At 35.3% G+C, this 25,279-nt stretch overlaps 1 protein-coding gene across 6 annotated transcripts; it reads right to left on the reverse strand.

Annotated features, from left to right (window-relative positions):
* Positions 1 to 674: 674 nt before the first annotated feature.
* On the reverse strand, positions 675 to 25,272 carry LOC146468044 (uncharacterized). 6 transcript variants are annotated; one of them, XM_085124689.1, is made up of 18 exons: positions 25,164 to 25,272; positions 19,815 to 19,935; positions 19,665 to 19,724; positions 19,268 to 19,316; positions 16,066 to 16,107; positions 11,214 to 11,295; positions 10,447 to 10,550; positions 9,655 to 9,750; positions 8,991 to 9,074; positions 7,802 to 7,831; positions 7,150 to 7,237; positions 6,213 to 6,446; positions 5,727 to 5,805; positions 5,445 to 5,486; positions 5,075 to 5,179; positions 3,820 to 3,882; positions 3,439 to 3,481; positions 675 to 2,387 (listed from the first exon to the last, which is right to left on the reverse strand). In XM_085124689.1, the coding sequence occupies exons 1-18, from the start codon at positions 25,255 to 25,257 to the stop codon at positions 2,292 to 2,294; spliced, it is 1,512 nt and encodes a 503-aa protein (XP_084980815.1). In that variant the 5' UTR covers positions 25,258 to 25,272; the 3' UTR covers positions 675 to 2,291. The 6 variants fall into 6 exon arrangements, with proteins under 6 accessions (XP_084980815.1, XP_084980819.1, XP_084980816.1 ...); XM_085124693.1 differs by lacking the exon at positions 25,164 to 25,272 and adding an exon at positions 20,754 to 20,889; XM_085124690.1 differs by lacking the exon at positions 25,164 to 25,272 and adding an exon at positions 20,039 to 20,217.
* Positions 25,273 to 25,279: the final 7 nt, after the last annotated feature.

The raw sequence follows: 25,279 nt of genomic DNA on the forward strand, positions 1-25,279 counted from the left end.
AGCATTTTTTTTCCCATGAGGTTCTCTGCATTTGTTGCTTTTTGTCAACCTTGTTCCCTGGGGGCTCTCTCTTCCGTCTCTCAAATTCAACTGATGCACTGCAAAACTCTGGGAATCAGGTTGCAATACCCCACAGATATACTTGCCATACAGGCTAGTTTGACATTGGGAAGCCACAGTACCAAAGATTACTCTTCTTCTTTCAGCTTTATTGGTCAATTAATCATATTTAATATGAAAGAAAGAAATTTGGAAAGAAAGACCAAAAGGATTAGCGCAAATGGGATATGATATCCATGCGAGGCGCAACCCCAACCTAAGAAAAATCAAGTAAAAATTACAAATGAGAACACTAATAAAAAAAATGAAGATTACGAACGGTGGCAAAGGCAGTCACAGGAGAAGAACCAGGTGCTAGGCATGTCTATGACATAATAAGGTAAAATAGGTAGTAGGTAGAAAATTCTGACTGGAGAATTTGTACGAGATGGTACCAGCCTCATCCCCTTAGCGCATGGTCAGATATGACATCACTCATTGAGCTGATTGGGAAGACCTGCTATCCTGCCTAGCCCTAAGCTCCGATAAAAAAGTTTGATTAGCTTGATAAGTGTCTTGAGGCCTAGAAAAAAAGCTGAGACGCTACTAACAGAACAGGCTACAAACAGGCAAACTATTTTGAACTGTTTTTATTAAGAAATCTTACTTTAAACTTTGACTCCTTAATGACAAACATAAATCCATATTCCTAGCATTTAACACTGCCCTTACAAAAAGTTTTATTTTAAACCTGTCCCTTGCACATTGCATTTCTTTTCATAATTCTAGGCATAAACCTTTGATTTTGTCTTTTATTCATAAAGACCATTGGTACTTTAAATTTCTAAATAGTTCAAAACAATCTAATTTGTTTTTATTATTTCCCATTATGGCTGAATATTTTTCATTCCTAGACTGTGGTGAGTTGGATAAAAAGCCAGATTGGTTTTTATGAAAGGTGGTAAATGGTATGTATTTTTCACATGTAGCAGAAACCCGGGTGACATTGCTGTTAAAACTAATATAAAAATGCAATATACTGTGATAAAACTATTTTAAAACGAATAACGCTATATTACATAATACACCTAGTAATTAAAATAATTGTGGTACCCAACTTATTATCCTAAATGGAAACAACAAAAACTTGGTCCTCGCTGCCTGATTCAAACTAAATATCTCACTAAGTTTAACTTTTCATATACTGGTAAAGAGGCACTTAAAAGAATAATAAGTTGGCTGCCATTATGGACTTTGCTAATCAAGTATTAAATTCTAAAATTTACAAACATCCCAGAAAATTCAATGTAGCTTTTACAACAACAGCTCGGCTGCTTTCAGTGAGAAATAGAAATGCCCGCACTTCCAATCCTCAATGAAAACGTGGTAATATGCTACCCCAACATATTTCATTTAAATTGTAAATAACCCAGCAAACTAGCTAAAACAATTATTTTCTAGAGGTTTGCTGGAGGCTTTGCCTTTATATTTTATACTGTAACAAATTAACACATACATTCAAATGATATTTAACATGTTTAGCAATATTTACATACAAAATATCACTCATACAGTGGTAATTTAAATATTTGTGTACAAACGTTATGGAAATAAATAATTATGTCAATCCTCTTAAAAAGAGTTGAGATAAAAATTACAGCCAAATACTTGATAGTTCAACCCAAGTTTCAAATATCTTAATTTAAGAATAAAAATTAGTGAAATTACACAATGTTTCAATGTCAATAATCATGATATCATTTTCATGTGGAGAAATAAAATTAATTTGTTACATTAAAGTATAAATTATACTAAGTATGAACGTAACATATTTATTTCCTCCCTCTAACATGAAATCATGATGATACCAAAACGTGTAATTTTGCTAATTTTTATAATCAACTGTTTATCTAAAACTACACAAATATCTATATCCAGGAAAACCTCCTAGGGGAGGGGTCCCACAGAAGGTTTCTGATATGGGGCTAGACTATCCCTCTTGAAATATACTTCCTTTCAAACGTTTTTGAGACCCCTCCCCACCGTTTCAGAAGTTTCAATGGCATTCCATGGGGTGGGAGGGGGGGAAGGGGTACATCTTTTATGAAGCCACAAATTAGAAAATATACTGATATTAAGAATCTTCAGAAAACCATTAACTATAATGGCGTGTGTTCCATCTTGTGTGTTAGAACCGTCTCAAAATGTTGCCTTTTTCCCATCAATAACCACTGAAGTATTTTGTCAACATTTCAAATTTGAATGCACATATTGTCATCAAGTAAAGTACAGTTTCTGCTCATATGAGTCTCTAAGTCATCTTCCAGCATCTTCAGTGTTTTTCGCACCTGCAAGACAAAAATAATATTAATAGTGGATTTATTTTACATTCCCAAGTTGCAACCTCCAGTCTTTAATTTCATCATTTGTTGGTCTCCACCCCCCAGGGGAAACAAAGCACCCTGTACTGCTTTCTATGTCCATTGGTCAGTCTACTTGAATGCTATTTTTGTGACTTGACACCACTATACAATTAATCTTGTGGTATCAAAGATATTAAGAAGTAATTCGCTGTGGTCTTACATAGTAATAATTATTACTGTGTAAGACAGAACTTGGTTTTACAATGATATCAATTCTTAGCCTTGCTTTCTCATTTTGTACATTCAAAATTATCAGATGGGTCTGGATTTTAAGACAGAACTTGCTCTAGAGTTTCTGGCTATAATTCGGCACAAGTGTTTTCATGAAATTCTTTTCAGTGTGACTTGATTCAAGTAGAAGGGCTTGGTTGAGAAAGGGCATAGGTGCTGATTTTGCTTTAAAAAAATTAAGTTGCTCACAAATTGTTGCCTTTTCCTATACAGACTCAATTTATTATGGCAAACCTTAAACCATGTTTAGTTTTTTGCTAGAAAGCTTAAATTTTTGAAGATATTGGACTCTGAAGTTGGCTTGTTCAAACAAAGGGATCACACTCTGTGAACCACACAAAGGAAGTTTAACCAGCGAAGCGTAGAATTCACAAACGGTCAAATTTTATAACGGAATCTAACCAACGGAAAAATCAGCAATAAAAAAAGTATTTCTCAGTGTCTTCATGACACCCTCATCAAGTTGAACTGAAAAATTGGCAGCAATAACCAAGTAATTAAATTAGCATAAGAAAAGCATTGTTATTGGCATGCAAACAGCTTGGAATGCTTTTCTTTTGCTAAGATGTTTTATTATATATATCCTATAAATTCAAGGAGATTCTTGTAGTATTTAGGTGGTGCCAGGAGTTTTTTTGAAGAATATTACATACAATGATTAAACTGTACACTCATTTGAATTCTAAGCTGATTAAGCCTTCTTAGTCTGTCTTGAAAAATAAAATTAACTCCATCTGCAACATACCTGCGTTATAGCATTTAAATTGGCAGCTACTATTGTTTTAAACCTGTAAATAAGAACAAGATCAAACATCATGCTTTGTGCATATTGAACTGAGCTAATCAACTTGAGGACAATGAATGTTGTGCCACTAACACTTACGTGAAAATCACCAAATTTAACATGCGCGAAAATTAGTATGAATTAAAGGTAGTGCATTTTAATTGACAATTTTATTATCAACAATGTCATGACGGTTAATGCCTTCTCCTTACAAGCTGAACATGATAAATAAAAAGGAATCAAGGATCTGAGATTGTGGGTTCATATAGTTGAAAAGTGTCAAGTTAACAGTGTCTTGCAGGACTCTTGTTTTTTCTATTGCTAAAACCGTGAATTTCTTACCTAACTACTTCTGCATCAAAAACCTCCTGACGAAGTTTCCAAAGTTGATACATAGACTGTTGACTGTTAAATGACAAATTAAAATTACTAAATAATTTAAATATATTATACTATATATTATACTATATATATACTAAGTAATAATAAATTTGACACTTGCTGAGTTTTTTTATAATAATTATAAAAACCCCAGCAACTAAAGGGGAGTTAAACAAACTTATGGCAATAGGAAATGCATGTATGATGTGGGAACCAAGGTGTAACGTAATATATGTCATTGACTGGTCTCGAGGTTTGAATAGGGAAAAACTGTGCCCGAGGTCTCGAGTATGTGTATGGACCAACCTAGTCCAGCAAATAACATTTTTTTTTTGGCCGCGAGGTCTTGCAACAAATCCGCCAAGGTTCACGCACAAGTTCAAGAAAATTCTACCCACTGCAGGAACCAATCAAATTGCATAATTTACAGAATCCACCTGATCATGCAGTGAGAAAAAATAATAAAAGTTTCTTGTCTAGGAAAACAAAACGTTGCTAGATATGAGCTCAGTGTTGATGCAACCAACAAATAATTCTGTTTTTACAACAGGCCAAAAACTTGACACTTAAAGCAAAATATAATATGAAACTTACAACAGGTCAAACATGTAAATCTCATTCCCTTGTTGTTATTCAGCATTTGTAATCTTAGTTAATTATGCATTTAATTTTTTTACTGCAATGTAATTAATTCTAATGGTTTTCATAGATCCCAAGTTTGAGAACCCAAAATGCTGGTCATATGTGTTGATAAGAGCGGCGCAGGCGCCAGCAGTGAGCGGCGAAGGCGCAAGCTTCTGGGGGGGTCTGGGGGCATGCCCCCTCCCCCCCCCCCCCCCCCAGAAATTTTTGGAAATTAGGGTCTCTAAAATGGCCATTTCGTGCATTTTGAGACGAATTCCTTGCTTCAGTCACAGTTATCAGCCATTTATATGTTATTTGTAGGAATCACGGCATGAAAATTAAGATTCTTTCAGGAATAGGCTGATTTTATCAAAAATTCAGAGCTTGAACACAAATGCGGGTTTTTACTCAGTCGCGGCGGGTCAGCAGGTTTAAACGTTCAAATGTTTAAACATTTGACAGACCAGCCTGGCACGGGTCACTTGGGGTCTATGGGTTTTACATAATCTCTTCGCAACTGGCAATGATGTGAGCCACATCAAAACATGTATTGTATTAAAAGTATTGTTTCATCATAAAAGTAGAAACTTACAGAAGAATTTTTTCTGGAGGATAGGCTTTTGAAGCCATGATTTTTGGTTCCAATATGGAAATCCTATGCAGCAGGAATAAACTGCACATCAGCAAACATATTATCCTACAACCACAAACAGAATATAAAATTAGCAACAAGTTAACTCAAAGTTAATATTAAGGTGGCCCTCAACTTGGGATTTGGAAGTGTTGGTTCAGTTTTGTGGAGGAAGGAAAAATTGAGAACCCAGAGAAAAACCGTCAAAGCAGAGGGCAAAAACGAACAATAAACTCAACCTGTGGACATGTGACGTCAACACTGGGAATCAAATCTGGGCCACATTGATGGTAGACAAGCGTTTATCCCTTAACAGTAGCTTGATACTCACATAATGGAAGTTGATATATAAAACAGCTGTTCCCTTGTTAGTCTAAAAACAAACAAACAAACAAACAAATAAAAAAAAGTTAACATTACAAATAATGTTGATTAACAAATCCTTATCAGTCTATAAAATGCACACAGTGAGAAGATATTTTCCCCAAAGAGGAATGAAGGGTTTTCTGAAAGACTTGCATAAGTGTAGGAAACTAAAATGCATAGTTAATTATTGAGCAAAACACGACAAGAAATAGCTTTAAATCTTGCAAACTAATTGAGTATGACCTACCTTTGAACTAAACGAAGGCTGACTTGGAAATACGAATACACAGTTTCTGCTATTGAAGCTAAAAGCATTGCAATACCAGCTGAAGAGAAAAAATTACCATGCAGTTATAATCAGCTAGTAAGCATTTTAGTAACTGTTATTTGATGGTCAGCTTCAGTTCAATGGCTCTAATGCCTCCTCAAATAAATAACAATCAACTTTGAGGAACAGTCTGCTGTTCAACTGACAAACCTATTTGTGGCCCTTTAGATTCTGGGTTGAATTGGAAATATTTGCAAATGTTGTTGTTCGAAAAAAGGGGGAAAACTGGAGTACCCACAATGGAAGCTATTGTGGGGGACATTAAAAACTATTTGCATGTAAGACTACTCCCCCAGCGTAAGCCTTAAGCCGGCGGCACACTAGGCGATTCCCATCACCAACTGACGTCTGTCTATTTAACTGTTGTCAAACATTCATTTAGATCAAGCATAAGAATTTAATTACCACAGCTGGTAATTGATCTTGCAGGCTCAGTAGCGGTCAACTGGTCTTGATCATCGCCTGATTCTGGCAATGTTTTGGTACTTCCTGTACTCTTCACAGTGTGTCCATCATTTGTGTCATCACCCGTTAACTTGTTTGTTGTTGTCTGTCTTTCTTGTTGACATTTACTGCATCCTGTTGTGTAGTCTTCCTCCTCGTGTTCAGCAGTGCAGTATGAATGACCAGCATTCAAATCTATAACAAAATATTTCAATTAACTCAAATTTACAGCATTTTAGCCAAAGAAAAATATGGCAGTTTCAAGTTCACTCAACATAAATTTTCATAAATTTGCATAAATCAGGGCGGGGTACTTTGTTGTGCTATTTGTCAGCAAATTCAACTGAAAAGTAATACTGCAAACTGCAAGAGTTTTCAATAACAATTTGAAGGGTTTGGGTCAAAATTGCTCGAAATAAGCCCTATTTTCGCACAGAGCCCGATTATCATGTATTTTAAGAAACTTCACTGTGGGTTAAATTTTTGTGCAAAATCCTATATAAACAAGAAATATAGCTTATTACTTTTTTTAGAAAATGCAAGCGAATTACACAAGAGATATTAATGCTCAACTGATTTTCTTGTATACGAGACAGAACCAAATCAAGCAAAGCAATGCTAGTTATGAACAAAAAAAACAGTCAAGGGTCCAGGGGTGAGTTGCATAAAACTTAACGTCAGGTGTCTACAACTGCTAACGCCAGACCTTCAGCCCAGTCACATTCAGTATTTTAACATCTGACAATAGCATTTACGCCCGCCGTTAAGTTTTATGCAACTCGTCCCAGATCTCCTAGGATAAGTTCTGTTTTTTTCAAAACCAATGATTTTTTGGGAATTATTCCCTATCTTAGGCCTGTGCAATAATAATATTGCAGTAATGTTGTAATCAACTAACCATTTTCTTCTCCTGTGTTTTCCTGTTCACCTTCTTCCTCAGGTGTAGTTTTGCTCTCTGTAGTAGGTGAGCCACCACTCATATGTTTCTAAGAAACAAATCACTTATGATGAGATACCAACTTGAGGCAAAAAGGAAAGCTGGACAGATTGAGTGGCCCCAACAAGGAGAATATGAGACCAATAATTATTAAAAGGAAAACTTTTATGGAATAAATGTGATTGAATATTTTTTTTCTAAAACTTTTATGTCACAAACATTTTTTTATTCAGCTAAAATAAGCGAAAATTAAATATTAAATGTATACTTTTTCATATAATCATATAATTTTTATTTAACAGGCTCATAAAAATACTAGGTTCCATTGAAGTCTTTAATCAGTTCATGAATGACTATGAACATATAAAAATGTTACTATACACTCAGTTAAAAGACTGAAATATATTTTTTTAATATTTGTTTAATAATCAACAGATCCTAGACCTTCAGGTCTCTATGATGGGTTGCAGAAAACTGTTTATTGTAGATGTTCAAAGGTATGCATTTCAAATAAAAGTGATTTTAACTATTTATAATAATTCATTATACAACAAGCCATTTATTTCCACCAGTAAGTGACTAACGTTCTAATATTTAGTTCAAAAATAATCACCTGATTCTCTTCGTTTGGCCTTTCTGACTTCTGGATTCAGTTACAAAAATAAATTACCAAAACAACAAATAAATAAAAAATTATGTTTCATAACACTTACTTTAGTTATAATTTAAAAATTAAAAACTAACAACTATTCAAGGCAGTTTTAATCTTTATTTACAGCACAAATTAATATTTAGTTGCTTTTAATATTATTTTATTTCAGTACCTTAAATTTAAATATATTGTTTAACCAATAACACAGTTTGCTTAAAAAAGTTTGTAAAATAATTAATTATCAATTTATTGAGTGTATTTATAGTGAAAGCATTTTAGAAATGTCAATTTACAGTAACTTTTTTTTAGTTAGTTATGTCAGTTAGTTCTGTAATGACCTACAATATTACAGATGCCAACTTCTGAAGATCTGAAATCCGGAGATTTCTTCTCTTGGGCCAACCCCCCCCCCCCCCCTTCCCCTCCCCCAATTAACTCTCTCCTCTGCCAAAATGTCCCAAATCATTGTACCCCTCCCCAGAATTGAAAATTTGACATCTTCCTACTTTTACCCAAAATCGGCCTGTTTCCTTTGGTTTGTGTTAACGTCTGCAATAAGTTTGGTAAAAGATGCAAGAAAATGCACCTGGGAAAAACAACTACAGTGAATGTAAATTTGAAAAACTGAAATTTTGTGTATTTTGAGTAAATGTTCTATTGAAATCTGAGTTTATTGCAGAGAAAATATCAAAAGTTGCTGGGGGGTTTAGTGACTTGTACAGGAGACTGGTAAACTTCCATAATTTATTATAATCTGAGAGAGATGGCATTATATATGGGTATAAAGGATATCACAAGGCAGTGCGAATATATATGAATTTTATTTTCGAGTGGTAAAAACAATATTTGCATGAGTGGGTAAAATATTGTTCTTAACATCAGAGAATAAAATTCATATCTTCAAGCTACCGTGCATGCAAGTTTCTTTTTATTATGTAGACAAATCTATCACTTGCCATTTTTCACCAACTGTTGGCACAAACAAATGTGAAAAGTAGGAAATGACATCATCAATATCCTCACAACGAGGATATGGAAAATATGCCAGTTGGGTCCCAGATGTAGTTTCATATGAATTTTATGAGTGGTGTATTTTCCATTAATTAACACTTCTGTCTAAGTGCATCATAAATGACTATATTAAACTGACCTGTTGTTTTTCTTTTATTTCGTCCCATACTTGAAGTAGAAGCTTGTAAACTGTTTCCCTTGACAGGAATGACGAGAAGAAATGCTGCAAATAAGATATCATGTCAACCATTACAAAATAAAAATGTACATGTAATATACTCCTAACAATAACAGAAAGTCTTTGTGAACTTTACATACAGTGTACATGCAGTGTACATGCATGGTAAACAAAGCACAGTTTGTAGAAAAGCAAGCCTGTTTCACCAAGCTAAACATGTACCAGTAACTTTCAATTTTGTGGATAATGGAACCAAAAGGTCGAGACAGTAGAAAACAAATCGTAATTTTTAAGAAGATTACGATTACGATTTCTGCTGTCTCAACCTTTTGGTTCTATTATCCACGACATAGCAGCCAGATATAAAGGACGTCTCAACTATCAATTTATTGTAAATGTTTAAAGTACTGGAACAATTGTTTGAAGCAGGTTTACTACCCATGCCTAGTGCATCCCAACAAATGTTTATGGTACAGACTGTATTGTTTGTGTTTAAAAGTAAATAAAATTCCTCCGTGGGAAATAAAAATGTTGTGGCTGACAAAGCTGATAAGGCCATGGTATCTTGATAATTTTTGTAATCAGAATAATTAAGTATTATTTTACTATTAATAATATTATTTACCTTTTCGTCATCTGTGCAGATGAGTATTGCATTTGGCACAACATAGGCAGTTTTTTCTCTTGTTATTGACTGGATCTTTCTACAGTCTATTGTCACCTACATCAAGATTAGAAACCGAAATGGTTATAATAACATAATTATATCTAATAATTTACAATATTAAACTTCTGAGGAAAAAATGAATAAAAAACAAAAGAACCCAAAAAATCAACAATAATTATTATTAAATAATAAAATTGAATTTAGTTTAATTTAATTTACAGTTCTTCGATGCGCATTTTGCCGAGCCTCAAATACCCGTATATAGGGCTGACCATTGTGATAAAATTTTAGCAGCTTGAGTCAAAATGTAAATGTAAGCACCTTGTGTCGACAAAATGCCCTCTCTTTAGCTTTCAAAAAATAATTTGCACCCAAAGTGCAAAATTGGACATTAATGATTCATACAGGTATTGGATGTGCAGTTTCAATCTGAAATACATCCATACCCACCCCACTGGAAGGTCAAATTCCAAGAGGGAGGGGGGTCCACAAGGCAAAAATTTTGAAAGAAAAGTATGAAGCTAAATTGGAATTTCTTGAGGGGTGGTGGGTGGGGAACAGAGAAACCTTCCAGGAGAGATATATCAATGGATATTTTCTGGAAAAACACAATTCGGTGGAAGCTTGCCTTATGGCAACCTCATTAATGTGGCCACCTCATTATTGTGCTCATAGCAATAATTATTGTCAGATCATTTGTGGCCCATTAGATTAAGAGTTTGCTGGGTGTTAATAGACAAGTGTCCTTACTTGTGTTTCCCAACCAAATATATTTGAATAGAAGCAGAACCATCCTTGGCTTATATAGATCCTTCCTTGAAGTAAAATTTCACGACTTAAAGCACAAGAAAAATCTGAAAGAGAAAAGTCATATATCAATGAAAGCAATATTGTTTATTATTAACATTGCTATTAAAAAAGGTAACAGTCAAATTACAACATTCAGAGAGGTTTACATCTAAAGATAGCTATACCTGAATGAATGAATGAATGAATAAATGAATGAAGAAATGAATGAATGAATGAACGAACAAACGAAAATGGTCAAACAAACAAACAAATCATTTAATGATTATGTGATTTTAGTCTGAAATGTCAGCAGTCTCCTTCACGCCCCCTGCGAGTTAGAGTTAGGGGGAGGAGACGGCTGACATTTCAGACTAAATAAATGTTATTTAAAAAAATAATAGTTCTGTAATAATTCAGTAGGCAATCCACTGGTCAAGGTAGTTTTAGGTCTATATCAAATAATTATTTTAAAATTATGACAATAAAAAAAAACACTTGTAATCAATAATATAACAAACTTGCATGAGGGAACTTTTATCATTCAAACATTCTTGAACATTGATTGTTAAAGCGAAAAAGTGGATTTTGTTTCATGTTGAGAACATTAATGACGGAGGTGTAGGTAATGGTACTTTGCTATCTATAGCTGTAACATGACTCAACTTTTGAAACTCCTGTTGTGTAACATGGACAATACACATATATATGTAACAAGAATGTTAGCTTACCATTTATTGGGAACTGATCCTTTGGGACAGTTTTAAAGAGACGATGAAAATCCTCATAAGGAGTCCGTGTGGGCAGAAGTGACTACATGCAAAAACAAAGAAAATTACATCTAAGCACACCCCTTATTAAAGTACAGCTGTCTATGAATGTCACTGTAATCTGCAAAAAAAATAGACAATATCACAAAAACATTTCATTTGCTATATATTTGTGGAGGCAGCATGACATAGTGGTATTAAGGGTGCCAGGCTTGTAATTCAGAGGTCCCAGGTTAAGTCCCACTCTATTAGTCTCTAACTAGTCACTTGGATTTATTTCATGGTAGCCCTGTTTTCAAATCCAAGGCCATCCTTTGTAAATAGCCAACTGGTTAGCCCAAAAACATTATTTAATGACTTAACTGAAATAACAACATTCTCTTTACAGAATTATATTATTGCAAATTATAATTCCACATGACAGGTGCACTTTCAAAGTAATATTGCAGTAAATTAAATGCTGCAGTACATGTAATTTGTCCAAATAAACATCAAACTCAAACTAACAGTTTTTATTTAGTGAATTATTATAATATATATTAAAAAAATATATATCTCAGATACATTGTGGCTATTGCAGCAAAACCTATTTTTAATACCAGAACGTTATAAGCATGAGTTCTAGATCTGTCAACTGGAGATAACTAATTTAATTTACATTAAAACAGACATCTGACGCTCATACATGTAAGAATTCTTTAAATGTGTTTATTATAACATACTGATCAAGGAATAATGATTTAACATGGCAGCTAAAAGCACATAATTGAATAATTACATGTACAAACAATATGTGCACTGTAGGTAAACCACATTTGAGTGACAATTATATGTTATATGATGTTTCAAATATACATCTTCACAGGCATAAAGATATTGAGTTGCAGGAAGTAATTATTTAGGTAACACTTGTAGCCCTGAATTCTGCACCCAAACTTGAATTAAAACTGGGCCAAAAGAGAATAAGAACTTGGAATTTTCACATAATTTTGTGGAAAGTATTGAAGACCAAACATGCAGGACCAAAGTGGAAAATGTCACACAGTCACCAGCTTTTATTTGGAATAACTAGTGATGCTTTCTTTAATCCACACGTGCACAAACACACACAAAAAAAATAGAACAACTTACATGTAAATTGAAAATGAAAAATGAGAGAGTATTCTAATCCTGGATAGCTTAATTGCCATATGGCAAAGTTAGAACTTAAGAACAGAGCAGAACCAAATGAATGTGTTTACCTAAAAAATAACAGGTATACTAGCTACATAGTTGCCACTTCTTCCAAAAATCAACCACATGTGTAATTAAATTAATTCTGAATTCAAGTTGAAAATCACTGTAAAAACAGTGTAGTATTTTCAAGAGGAGTAAACAATTTTACATGAAATGAAAACAAAAATTTTTCAGAAGATAATTAATTACTTCTCATCACCCAAAACATACATAACTGTATAATCAAGTTCCTACAACTAAACTACATTTTATTCATAACAAAATGTACATGAATACTGCATGGTCAATGTCTCAATGAAATTATAATTTTATATAAAAAAAAGGTCGAAACAACTGGATAATTTTATTCTGATCATAATATATATACTGTTGAGAAGGAATCATTTATCTTAGAACAGCCTGAAATCTAAGGATTACTTCAATACAGAAGGTTCAATATGTGCATGGTGTTTCACCTGCTTAATAATTAATAAACTACAATCCAGCAGAATTGATACCAAAGCCAGCCTAAAGATGAGTTGCACCATTTCTGACAGAACAAATGAAGAGCCACAACTAGACCTGTCATGTTGTATATGACAGCAAACCTATTTATTCTGACACCTTAATTTCAATTTCAATTCAAAAGTAATGTTTACGACTGTTTGCAAGACAACTGACTGAAACAAAACTCCAAATTATGCTACCTACATTAAGTTTCATACTTTGCTGAATTTTAGAGCTACTGTATATTGAAATATGTTATAAGACCTCAGAGATAATTTGACTTCAAGTAAACACTAACATGAAATGAAAACTTTCAAGTCAGAAGCTGTCCAGTTTTGAATGTTTTTGAAAGACAGACTCAATGCATAAAATTCACTGCCAGATAAATATTATTTCACCTTATTTTCAACAGTTGACTTGCTCTGAATTACATGGCTGACCTGAATCCTACTAAACATGCATCTCAATATAGTTATGGATCAACATAAGCAGGAAATATCATATTTTACCCATCTGTTTTGTGAATTTTGGCCTTTCCTTCTAGCTTTGTTTGTCACCTGAAAGCTATCATCTTTAGATCTACCAAACACAGTGTTTCGTCTTCTCAATTTTCGTTTTCCTTGATTCATTATCTTTTGCACAGAATTTGCCTGAATTTTCCCACGGTGAAATTAAATGCAAGAGGCATGGTGAAGGCACACTAGTCTTGAAGTGGTGGACAAGTCTAGTGAAAATAAATTATACTTCGTAGCAGATGATTTATTCAAGGTTCAAAGCGAACCTCTTTGTATTTATAACCAACCACAGAGAGGGCAAGACTTCTTCTGATTGGCTATAAATCTTGTGCAGGTGGAGATGTAATGGTTAGAAGTATTAATAAGGTAAATAGGTTTTCTTCTGAAGGGACACAATAAAAATAAGCCTTGTAAAACAAAAATGCATTTAAAATGAATTGTCATTTAGATAGGGGAAAAGCTGAGAATGCTCACAATAATCTTTCTCCAAATTTTTGGCGGACACATGCAGCGTTAAGAAATTTGAAAGCCATATTAGAAAACAGACAAGAGCAAAGAACGTAATAGTCATCTCTGTGAGACATCCATTGTAAGAAATTCTCAGCACATAACTACACAATCCATCATTTATAACAGCATGCATTGATCCCAGAAACACTAAATAGCCTTACAGAGTTGTCAAATGAATACTCTAGCTAATCCTGCAATCAATTAAACTTGTTTACAGAATTCACACTTTCGGTGCTAAGTATAGAACAACTGCAATAATTAAAATGTAGATTTCCTGTTGTTTCAGCTTCAGATGTTTTATTTCCCATGTAGGCTGGGGCCACCTGTCAGAATTAATATCATGTCATGGAATAACTAATTCTTTTTAATATTTACTATTCTTACAAAACATTATTTTTTGCACATTATTGGGCACATTGGCAGACAGGTTTCAAGAATATAACTTCTGCTCGAGGTACTCCATAAAATAAATTAGTTTCCCTTTTAGTACCCCCAGTCTAGCTTAAAGGAATTACTGGTTTCTTAATTATGCACTACCCCAACGACAAAAATTACTTCTTTACTAACTCCCCCAAAATGGCTACATATATTCTCACTGGGGGCATCCACTCCCAGATATCTCAGAGCATATATACAGGGTTCTTGCTAAGACTTGTAAAAGGAGGAAATAAATTTGAAATAGCAGGTGGACACCATCTTGTTAATATCTCCCAGGGAATGATGGGAGCAAGATTGCCGCAGGAAGAATGGAAACCAAACAGGGCCGTGAACTCTCCCGGATAATCTGGGAGTCTCCAGATTTTGAACCGTATCTTCTGGTCTCCAGATTTCTCCAGAATTATGCCTTCAATCTCCCGGATAATTGACGAGGTTTGGCATTTGTCGTATGCTCAACTCTCTTACAAGGAAATCTGAAATGTTTAGCAGTGTTTTTTTTACTGGTTAATTTACCTTCCCCCCTCCCCCCCCCCCCCCCCCCCCACACTGAACCCGTGAATTTGGCCTTGATGCAACGCCTCTGTACGGCAATTTGCCGGGGGAAGTCATGTTCTCCATATTTGAAGACGTGTGAGGTTGACAGCCCTGACCAAATATGGTACAGTTTGAAGTCAGCATTGTTTTTGACAAAAGAAAATGCTCAAAACAGGAGTGACTTCTTTACAGGCAATTGATTTTCAACATGATAATATCTGCTGGATGTTTTCCGTTATTTGTGGAAAGGAAATTCTCAAAACAAGGACAAGGATTTTTTTAAAAGCAGTTTCAATAACTACAGAAACATTTCTTTCGTGATAGCTGGTAACATTTACGAATAGATGGTAAAAATAATCAGTTACTGGCTCCTTATAAGGACCCTGTAGCTGGTTCCTCACGTGCAAGGATCAAGGGAAAGGATCAATTAGGGCTTCTGCATGTTCATCGGTGTCTGTGAAGTCCAATGCATGAAGTGAAACTTTTTTGGCACCTCAGAGCATAGCTCAGAGCTAAAATACACAACTCAAAATACTAGCCAGGGATGGTCATCGCTGCAGAGAGGAAGGAGGGCCACCAAGCAAACTGCTGACAGCAGTTTAAAGAGTTAAGAGTAGAAGGCAGGGGGGAGCAAGGTTTCAACAATTTAAGATCAGTGGGTATTTAAATGATACTTCTTCCCTAACAACAAATTTACATTTTATCTCTTTTAAGTAAATTGTTGAGTATATAAATGTCTAAATTCTAGCCTTCATTCTCAAAAGTGGAAATATCATTTTAGGGTTCAAAAAATTGGATAGGATCATCAATTAATTTTGTTTTCAAATTTCCTGCATGCCGCCATTTTGGATTCTATGACATTCTGTGGTTGAGCAACTGAATAACTTCACAAAATAAAAAATGTCTAGTGTGTTTAAAATTAATTATTATTTTAATTTAAGCAAGAGGTGATAATTACATCCTGCTTTGACTGACACAGAAATAAATATCATTTCTGTCAATGTTTTCTACTAAAACTTGAATTTAATGGTATTTTCAACAAGGTGAGAAATATTGATTTCATGAGTAGAGGTTTTCTTTATAAACAGACTTACCCTAAGGAAGTTTGGCGTCCTGTCAGCTCTGACTGTTTGAGACTGTGAAAAAATAAAAACAAACAATAACAATGAGTAGAAAATTAAACAAGTATGCAATAGTTTCCAGCTCAGTTCTGTCTTAATTCTATCTAATGTCACAAAGGCACTGTGTTTTTCATGGGCCATAAGTTTAAATAATAATATTATTCTATTGAGAAGATTATTTTCCTGCTCTGGGGCCCGTTTCTCGAAAGTCCTGGTAACTTACCGAGCCCAATAAGTATATTTTTAAATGTTTTTTCGCGATTACACAGTGATTACAGACATGGTACTTGGCCAATGTTTTCACATAACGAAAAGATTTTAAAATTTAGTATTCAAAGCTTACAAAAGTTGATTTTTGTTAAGAAGCATTTATCACCAAAGACACTTATCGGGCCTGATAAGATACCGGAACTTTTGAGAAACAGGCCCCTGGAAACATAGTACGTACGTGTAATGTTAAAAAAAATGCTGACTAGGAGAAAATAGCATTGAAATATTTTGTTCCAAAAAGCTATTTGCTCCGAATCAGCCTTTTTTAATCATTAATAGTATTATTATTACAACTTTAATCTATTTTAAATTACAATCAAATTGCTGAACATTTGTAATGATCTAAAAAAGGAAAACATTATATGAAAAAGAGATTGAAACAAATTAATATTTACATTCACATTGGCATGTACATGACTTCAGAGTTGGAGACCAAAAATTACTTTATGTACATGACTAAAACACAGCTACACCTGTATAATACATTCCAGCCAATTGTATCAACAACCCTGAGCACCATGCTGTTGTAATATCAAAAATCATTATTCAGTTCTCAGTATCCTCTGTACTAGGAATATACTTTGCTCAAACATTACACAAAATGAGAGTGTAGTGAATTTTCAATTCTGGTAAACAGATTTTACGTCAACAAACCTACTAAGAAAGCCCCACTTAGTAATGATAAAACACATCTTTAACAAGATGAGAGGGATTCAGGGAACTCAAAGGTCACGCTTGGGTGAAAGGACAACTATTTGAGATATTTTCTGGCCTCAGGCTAAGTTAACTTATGAATCAAAACTAATTCAGAGATGGTTTTATCAACAAAAATTAAGTATACGTGATGGCTGACGAAATTTGTGACTTGAACAGATGCAAAAGGCTTTCCTTATTTTGCAGTAGTTAACATTAAGTAAATTTATATGTGAAAAGTTTATCATGTAATCACAACAGGAAGCTCTGGTAAAACAAAAGAATTAAAATTCATAAAGCCAATACTGTGTAGGAAGGTATGATTTTGGGATCTAATTTAACTTATGAATCCGTAAAATTGCACACAAAATGAGTAAAATTACTGTGACGTAGATTTTTGATTCCTTGGAGATTTAAACTATACTGATGCTGTCATCCTTATGACAAGAAAAAAACTGATTAGAAAGAATCTATATCATAAGGCTTCACATGGAAGTTTGTTTCTTTCTACACAGGCAATCAAATTATCAAAAGGGTTAAAAGTTGGCAATGGCTTTAAAAACTATATCATGATGTTTCGGTAGCTGCAGCAACCTTCTTCAGCCAAGAATGTAAATTATGACTAATGGCGTCACTGGTAAATATGAAAAAAACATTAAAAATATACAACATGAATGATATATGTCCACATTTAATGTAAACATATCATTCAAAAACATTCATTATCACATGTATCGTATATTCTTAATTTTTATTTAATATAAAATACCAAGGAAGCCATTTATTTAGTCATTTTACATTCTTACCTGAAGAAAAATGTGCACAGCAGCAACCGAGAGGTCCTGAAATAGTTTTAAAGTCGGTGTCCACTTTAAACCCTTTCAAATTTTTAACCATGCCTTGGTACAACCCAAATATATGCAATCATATTGGTACAAAATATTTAAAGATAGTAATGTTCACTTGGACCAGAAAAAACCAAACGAAGTCACAACTATACATAGAACGTTTTGTACCTAAAAATGCCAATATGGAAGGGAAAAAATTCAACCGAATAAAATGCACAATGCTCAAGTGTGAATGAAGAAAATGGGTACGGTTAGAACTGCAGACAAAGGGATAAAGGCTGAACTGTGTTAGGCCTGGCTAAAGTGTTCCTCATATTTAGACAAATCTGATAATTTTGTGCTACAACACCAAGTCTGAAGAATTAATTCTGACGAGGCATTTTAACACTATGAGTCAGACAAAAAACCTTTCTGCAGGCTCTGTTAATAGGTTAGACAAACTGTAAAACTTTCCTCACACAAAATAATAATTGCATAGATTAGAAAAAGGTTATTTTAAAAGATTTCCAGTATTGAGAAACAGTGAGCACGAGTTCGGAATTAATAAAATAACTAATTTATACAAATCAGATAAGGTACAATTATAATAATTAAACGAGAAATTATGCCTATCTCATTAAAACATGAGGGCAGAATTATACTAATAATTTTGTTGTGCAACTTTACCCAGAACATTAAAAAGAAGAATGAAAAAGCCATGTTTGCAATTTGATATTGATTTCACCTTAACACTGTTAATGAAACCCAATGTGTGAAACATGGCATGCACCAGTCACAAACATGTTGCATGAATGTGCAGTTTTAGAACCCTACCTCATCACCGTGAGAAGGCGTATCAAACTTCAGCATGGGACTAAAAATCCATGGAACGTATTGAAACTTTTCTGATAACTTTCTGTAGGTCTTTGATTTGACGGAAAACCGCATTTTTCGTCTTTTGATCAGAGATTCCCTGTTTTGACTTTCACTGGTCTGAATTTCACTTTCTCGGGAGCTTGCCATTGTCATACAGGTGTCTGATCAGTCTGATCTCCAGAACAGGGTGAAAATCGACCGAAAAATACTAGCAAGAAGCAACTGTTTGATAGCTACAAGGCATTTTCCTACGAATTATTCGATCGCTCCTTACGAGGAAGTTCAAGGAGTTGCCAAGATGAAGACGCCAGAGTATTTGGAGGCTTTTGTTTACGGTCAAAGTACGCATCGAAAGACTGATCAATCTGGCGTGACATCAGATCACACGATCAGTCCACCTGTATGAAACAATAGGAATCACTTCCGGTTGTGAAATAACGTGCTTAGCGCGCAAAACGACAAGTTTACCATAATTTTAAATGAACTTTAATTTAAATAGGTAAACTTACCTGGGTTAGTGAGCTGGAGGTGTCATCGACATCCGACAAGGATTTCTCACTGGATAAAAAGAGAAAGCGATATAAAACGTGTGTATATGAAAAGCAGAACGCGTGAAAAAACAAGAGGAATGCACGGTAAACAAAGGATCATTGCGTCATGATCAAAACGCAGAGAATTTATGGATTGACTAAAATATGACAAGGAAACCAGGAAAATATTAAAACTTCCTATTAACTTCCACGATCTTGTTCAAACTTCGTGGGAAATAATTAATACTTATATTATATACTTGGTCTCGACCCTCCACCGATTTCGGCCGAACGCAAAACGTTTTGAATTAAACTTATATAGACTGAAGCCTTAAACCAGTGACCTCGAACAAAACAGTTAGAAGATTAAACGAACCTCTTAATTCTGCCTCTGCAGTCAACCTCGGGAATGTCGCCATTTACTTCATCTGCAAATCTGAAATACGAAGAATCCATGTTTATGAGGGATCTTACATACGAATTTGTACACAAAACGAAACAGGAAAATTAATATAGTTGCACGCACGTTTCAAACTCATTGAAGCAACTCATCGAACTCGTGGAGTCGTTGATTTCTCCCTCGGTGCCAGATACGGTCTCCATTTCTCCACAATGATGCGGACTTGTTTTGGGCCGAGCTGCTTTTTCTGAGAAGAAAACGACAAGATAAACGCGTAAGCAACATGGAAGGAAACCGAAAACGGACACCAACAAAGTGAGCGTGTGTGACAGCTGTAACGCAGTGCTTACTTTTGCTATTTTTTCTCCGCCCTTTCAATTTCGGTTTCTTTTGAAGGAGAACCTTTACTGGAAGTAGAGCCAGCTTCATCTCTAAATTGCAAGTTTTAAACGTCAAACTTGATAAATCAATTGTATTGCTAAACAGTTTGTGCACTGCGCTAAGTACTAAAATTGCGGAACTAAGCCGGAATAAATTATTCACCGCGTGTGTTTCATCACGAATTATTCGTCTTCCTCTGTTTGATGACGTGCTTCCGCTGAAACTTTCAAAGTACTCCCTTGGGAACTGATGCAACTCATAAAGGACTCACACTCAATGAACGCAGTTACTTCCTTGTACAGTTTTTGGACAGATGTCTGTTTACATGTAATTTAGAAACCCACGAAGAAGTTTCAATTTGAGTTTGACCGCAACATTATGCAAGTCAATATCGTTTGGTATATAAAAACAAAATTCATTGTAGGCGTGACTTTAAAACTACTTGGCAGTAGAAATGGAAAAAGTTTATGGTTATTGTCAATTGTCGGTCCCTCATATTTAAATTCATGAATCTATCAAACAGAGTTTCGCGACTGAGACAGTATTCAGATTGGATCACCAAACATCGACCATTAAGCATCTGTTTAGAATATAAATTTCAGGGTTTAACTGTATCCTAAAAACACGATGTTTAAAACGCTCTAAACAAACCCAAGACAAAACCATGAGATTCGAAAAACTCACCGCGATGAACAAACCTTCGATCAATTCACCAAAAAAAACAATTAAAAGGGCTCTAATCCAATTGCAATAAGCTTTGAAAATTCAAGATGGGCGACCGTGGAAAAACATGTTACTTCATTTCCAATGCGGGCTTTTCCTTGATTGGATAGTTTTGACAGCGCTATTATACGCCAGTCGAATTCGCCGGTAACCAGGGCAGGTGGTTGATTGTTCGCTCGCCGAAAGTCCGTTTATCTATGTCTCGTTAGTTACTATTGACGTTTAGTTCAGATAGGTCGTGGCCAGTCGGGTTCTAAACATGCAAATACCACTGACAAATAAAAATCGAGTCTTTCGCAATGGAGAATTTCAAGTGTGCTTTGCAAAATAGATTTCGTGAGAATCGGGGGAAATCTATCACAAGCGCGTCATTTTACATAAAATAACACACTGTCATTGTCAAGATTTTAAACTGCACAGTGCTGTATTGTTTGAAAATTCCACACAAAATGCAAGGTGTTCTGTGCAATCAAAACATTCAGCCCCGAATATTTGCCCAAACGTTCTCTCAAATATTTGCTGAAGAAACGGAACTTCTGAATCCAGTGAAAAGTGGAAGACCAGGCTTACCTGAATGTTTAACAACTACACACAACTTCAAAAACTCATTAATAATTCATAAGCCCATTGACCTATCAAATGGTCGATAATATTTCACGTGCAGTGACTTTAAATCGATAAACCTCCTCCTTATGCCGTGTTTTACCAGCTGATAAAATACTCCTCATTAGTATGTGGTGTTTTCCTCATATGCTAATTTCCAATGTTCACAAAAGCATCATTGTTATGAACTCTATTGACACACGCTTTTCCGGCAATGTTTTTGAAGCCGTTCAAAAGCCGTTTTATAAGTTCTAATAAACCCGATAAAATACTCCTGCTCATTTTTAAACATTACATAATCCACCCCCATCCTCAGCATTGTTCTAAATCAATCAGTTGCCCAAGGAGTTGACTCAGCTGTCAGTCGGTCTGTCAGTCTGTCTATCAGTCAGTCTATCAGTCTGTCTATCAGTCAGTCAGTCTCAATCTTTATGATTAAAAAAAAAAACATAATTATAGCAAAAATTTCATACTGGTTATTGTGTGGTCGTTTGGTCTGGAGCTTACCAGCCAAAACTAATCATCATTATTGTAGGTTCCGTACTCTTCTACGAAATCAATTTATGAAAAAACAAGACATTGCTTTTGTCCAAAGGCTGCTCACACAATGGTAACACACAACAGACCAGCTGTTCTTGGTATAACATCAAAGGAAAACAAACATTTAACATTTTTAACAAATTTGCATAAAATCAGGTCACTGGAGTGCCAGTATTTTTTAAATAGTAGAGCAAGTTTAACATAGGATATTATCGCTTTTCCTATACCATTTAAAAAGTAGAAAAATTAACTAAACCTTAGCATAGATAATTTTAGAGGGATAATGGTGATTTGAACTAAAACAAAAATTTAATTTTCAGTTTTGGTTAGCTTAACTGGGTTGTTATCTTGTTTCCTTTAAGGTTACCCGATACCTTCAGAGGTGTCTCGTGTCCAAGCGATGTAGCGTGTCCCGTTTAACTGTAGATACCTGAACCCTATATCAAATTAAAGCTTATAGAGCTAGCTATCCAACTAAATCAAGAATTTTGAAACAAAATGAATTGCCAAATTTTTAGCGCTTTTTTCTTGAATCAATTTTTTCACTTGGAGGAGCCACTTCAAAGAGCTAAAACTCAAAAGGAATTTGCTCGTTTGCCTTCAAATTTGGACAGTAGCTAGTTTAACATATATACAACAATCTGCCAAATTTTTTTTTCGAAATAATTTTTCTCCGAGAGCGATTTTTGTACGATACTCCACATTTTTTTCATCCTATTTCGAAAATGCTCTATAACTTTTCATTGCGATTGAATTGAATATGGCAAAACGCAGACACATTTTTTTAACGCTTTGGGTTCGGAAACTGAGGAGCAAATTAAATTAGCAAAAAACAAATTCGCTTTAACTTGTAGCTTTAAAAAGGTGATTCAGACGCTTGCATTTAGAGGTCGTGAAAAATTCGACAATTCACTTTATTTCAAATTATTTCTTGGTATAGTTTGATAGCCAGCTCTATAAGCTTTAATTTGATATAGGGGTTTAGGTATCTACAGTTTAAACTGGACGCGCTACATCGCTTAAACGCGAGACACCTCTGAAAGTATAGGGTAACTGTAAAGACAATCAGAACAGTTGTTAGACAATCACTTTCGATTCTTTCCCTGGTAAGTACCTACAACATTATTATTCCCATGTTCCCAAACATGCATTAAATTATTCTTTCACATTTGTAGGAGGATGATGCTTGACATGATGGTAGTAGGTCAGAAAGGGTTGTGGCTGTGGTATCTCGGTGGCCAAAGTGGTTGCAGTGGCCACAGTGGTCGCAATGTTGCGGTGGTCTCAGTGGTCAAGGTGGTCCAAGTGGTCAAAGTGCTGGTGGTTGTGGAATAGGGTGGTCTTGGCGGTCAAGGTGTTCAAAGTAGTCGTGGTGGTGGGATAGGATGGTCTTGTGCTAATGGTGGTCGTGGTGGTGGGATGGGGTGGTTGCGTGCTCATGGCGGTCACAGTGGTTAAAGTGGTCATGGTGGTCATGGTGGTGGGGTAGGGTGGTTGTGATGGCAAGGTTATCATGGTGGATTTGCAGGGGAGGATCCCATGCACCCTGACCCTCCTGAGGCCTCAATGGAGGACACAGCAAGTACCAGAAGAGAAGAACCAGGTAATAACTCAATTATTAACATACAGAGTACCAAAATCCTGAGCTATGACATTTCTTATTAAGCAGAAAGTTTTTTCAAGGGTAAATAAAAAATAAGGCATCAGGTAACCATGTAAAGGAAACATTGGCCCATGAAGCTCAGCTAAACGACCGTGCCATGGTTCAATTAACTTTTATCCTTGATTCAAAAATGTTATATCTTCCTCCATCTTTGTGTATTTTTTTGTACTAACAAAGATTCAAATTTCAATAAGTGATAAAATCAATTATTTTTGCCAATGATAGTGAGTACTCGTGCAAGGAGAAATCTATTTGATGTGGCTGAAGGTTTCGTTAGGGTGTTAAAAAGGAAGCGATGCAAGAAAGAGAGTTCTGTAAGCCAGTAACATAGTCAATGGTAGTTAACTGTTTAAAGTCTAAATTGATAAAAAAAGAAAAAAATGAAAATGAAAGGAACCAAAAATTAATAATCACAAGAATGCTCACATTCATAGTGTGAGGTCATGTCACTGTTAAGATAAACAAAACAAGAAATCTTACACTCCTTGCACGCGCATGACTACAGACTGCGGCAACTCGTCACAAAACAGCAATCATGTCCAGTCGTTCGACATGAAAACACACGAGTGCATATTTTGACAAGGGCCGGGCCGGCTAGCAGACTTGACCTTTTACATGGGCCATTGAAAGTTCCTCCCAGAAAGATACCACACTTTGGGCAGTCGGTGGCTTCGACTGATTGAAATATTTCTCGTGACAACTTGGACACGAGCTGCGACCACGGCCGCTCATTACACTTGAACATTACAAAAAACCAACCAACGAGGTAAAAATACAACTGGCTAACAAATTAGAAACCAACCGCAGAAGACAGGAACTTTACAGCAAAAAACTGCTCCTGAACTAACTGCTCAATAACACTTGTGAAAAACAGAGAGATGCCACTGAAACTTAAAATGTGAGATATTTGCGATGTTTGATTGGTTGACCACCGCGACTACCGGAAGCAACCTGTTAGCCAATCACGGACAAGCTTGCAAATGGTGCGGGCCAACAGGAAAAATTTACATGCAAATGAGAAATCCCTGTGCCCCAACCTCCACTTCCCATACAATGACTTCAACATTGTTTTGGAGGGGGACAGGGTTGGGGGGTGGGGGTGCAACCCATTTTTAAATGAATAGCGTTGCTTCTTTGCTTGGATCATGTGAAGTTAGCATTTAACAGCATATAAGCTAAGTATAACATTTGTCTCAAGGCCTCTCTCCCACCGGCCATAATGATTTTGCTTATGGCGGCTGGAAGCTGCAAATCCGCCATAAGCAAAATCAGAAAATTTGGGGGCATTGTGCCTTTTCAAGCCAGGAGAACCAGAAGCCCTGTGATTGTAGATGAGAAGATGAGACTTTAAAAAATCATAAACGGATGAAGCAGATGAAGACCTTAGCTCAATAAAATAAAATAAAGGTACTGATTAGGTGCAGTCGAGAATATAAAAAATGTCCAGACGACACATGTATGCACGAGTATAGTACAAAATTCAGTAAGGCAGTAAACATTGTGCTGAACTACGACCTTTTTACACGTTAGTCCTGCTTTATCCTGTTTGAATTAATGCCATTTACCTGTTCTCCCTCCTAAATGGTTCCATGAGCAGATATTTTGAATGGAATATTCATAAAGAGCAGGACAAACAGCGCAAAAAACGACGGGAAGCATATGCTGAGCCCGTAAGTTTACA

Source organism: Pavona decussata, unplaced genomic scaffold (assembly GCF_977016875.1).
Source record: "Pavona decussata unplaced genomic scaffold, jaPavDecu1.1 SCAFFOLD_133, whole genome shotgun sequence".
NCBI lineage: Eukaryota > Metazoa > Cnidaria > Anthozoa > Scleractinia > Agariciidae > Pavona > Pavona decussata.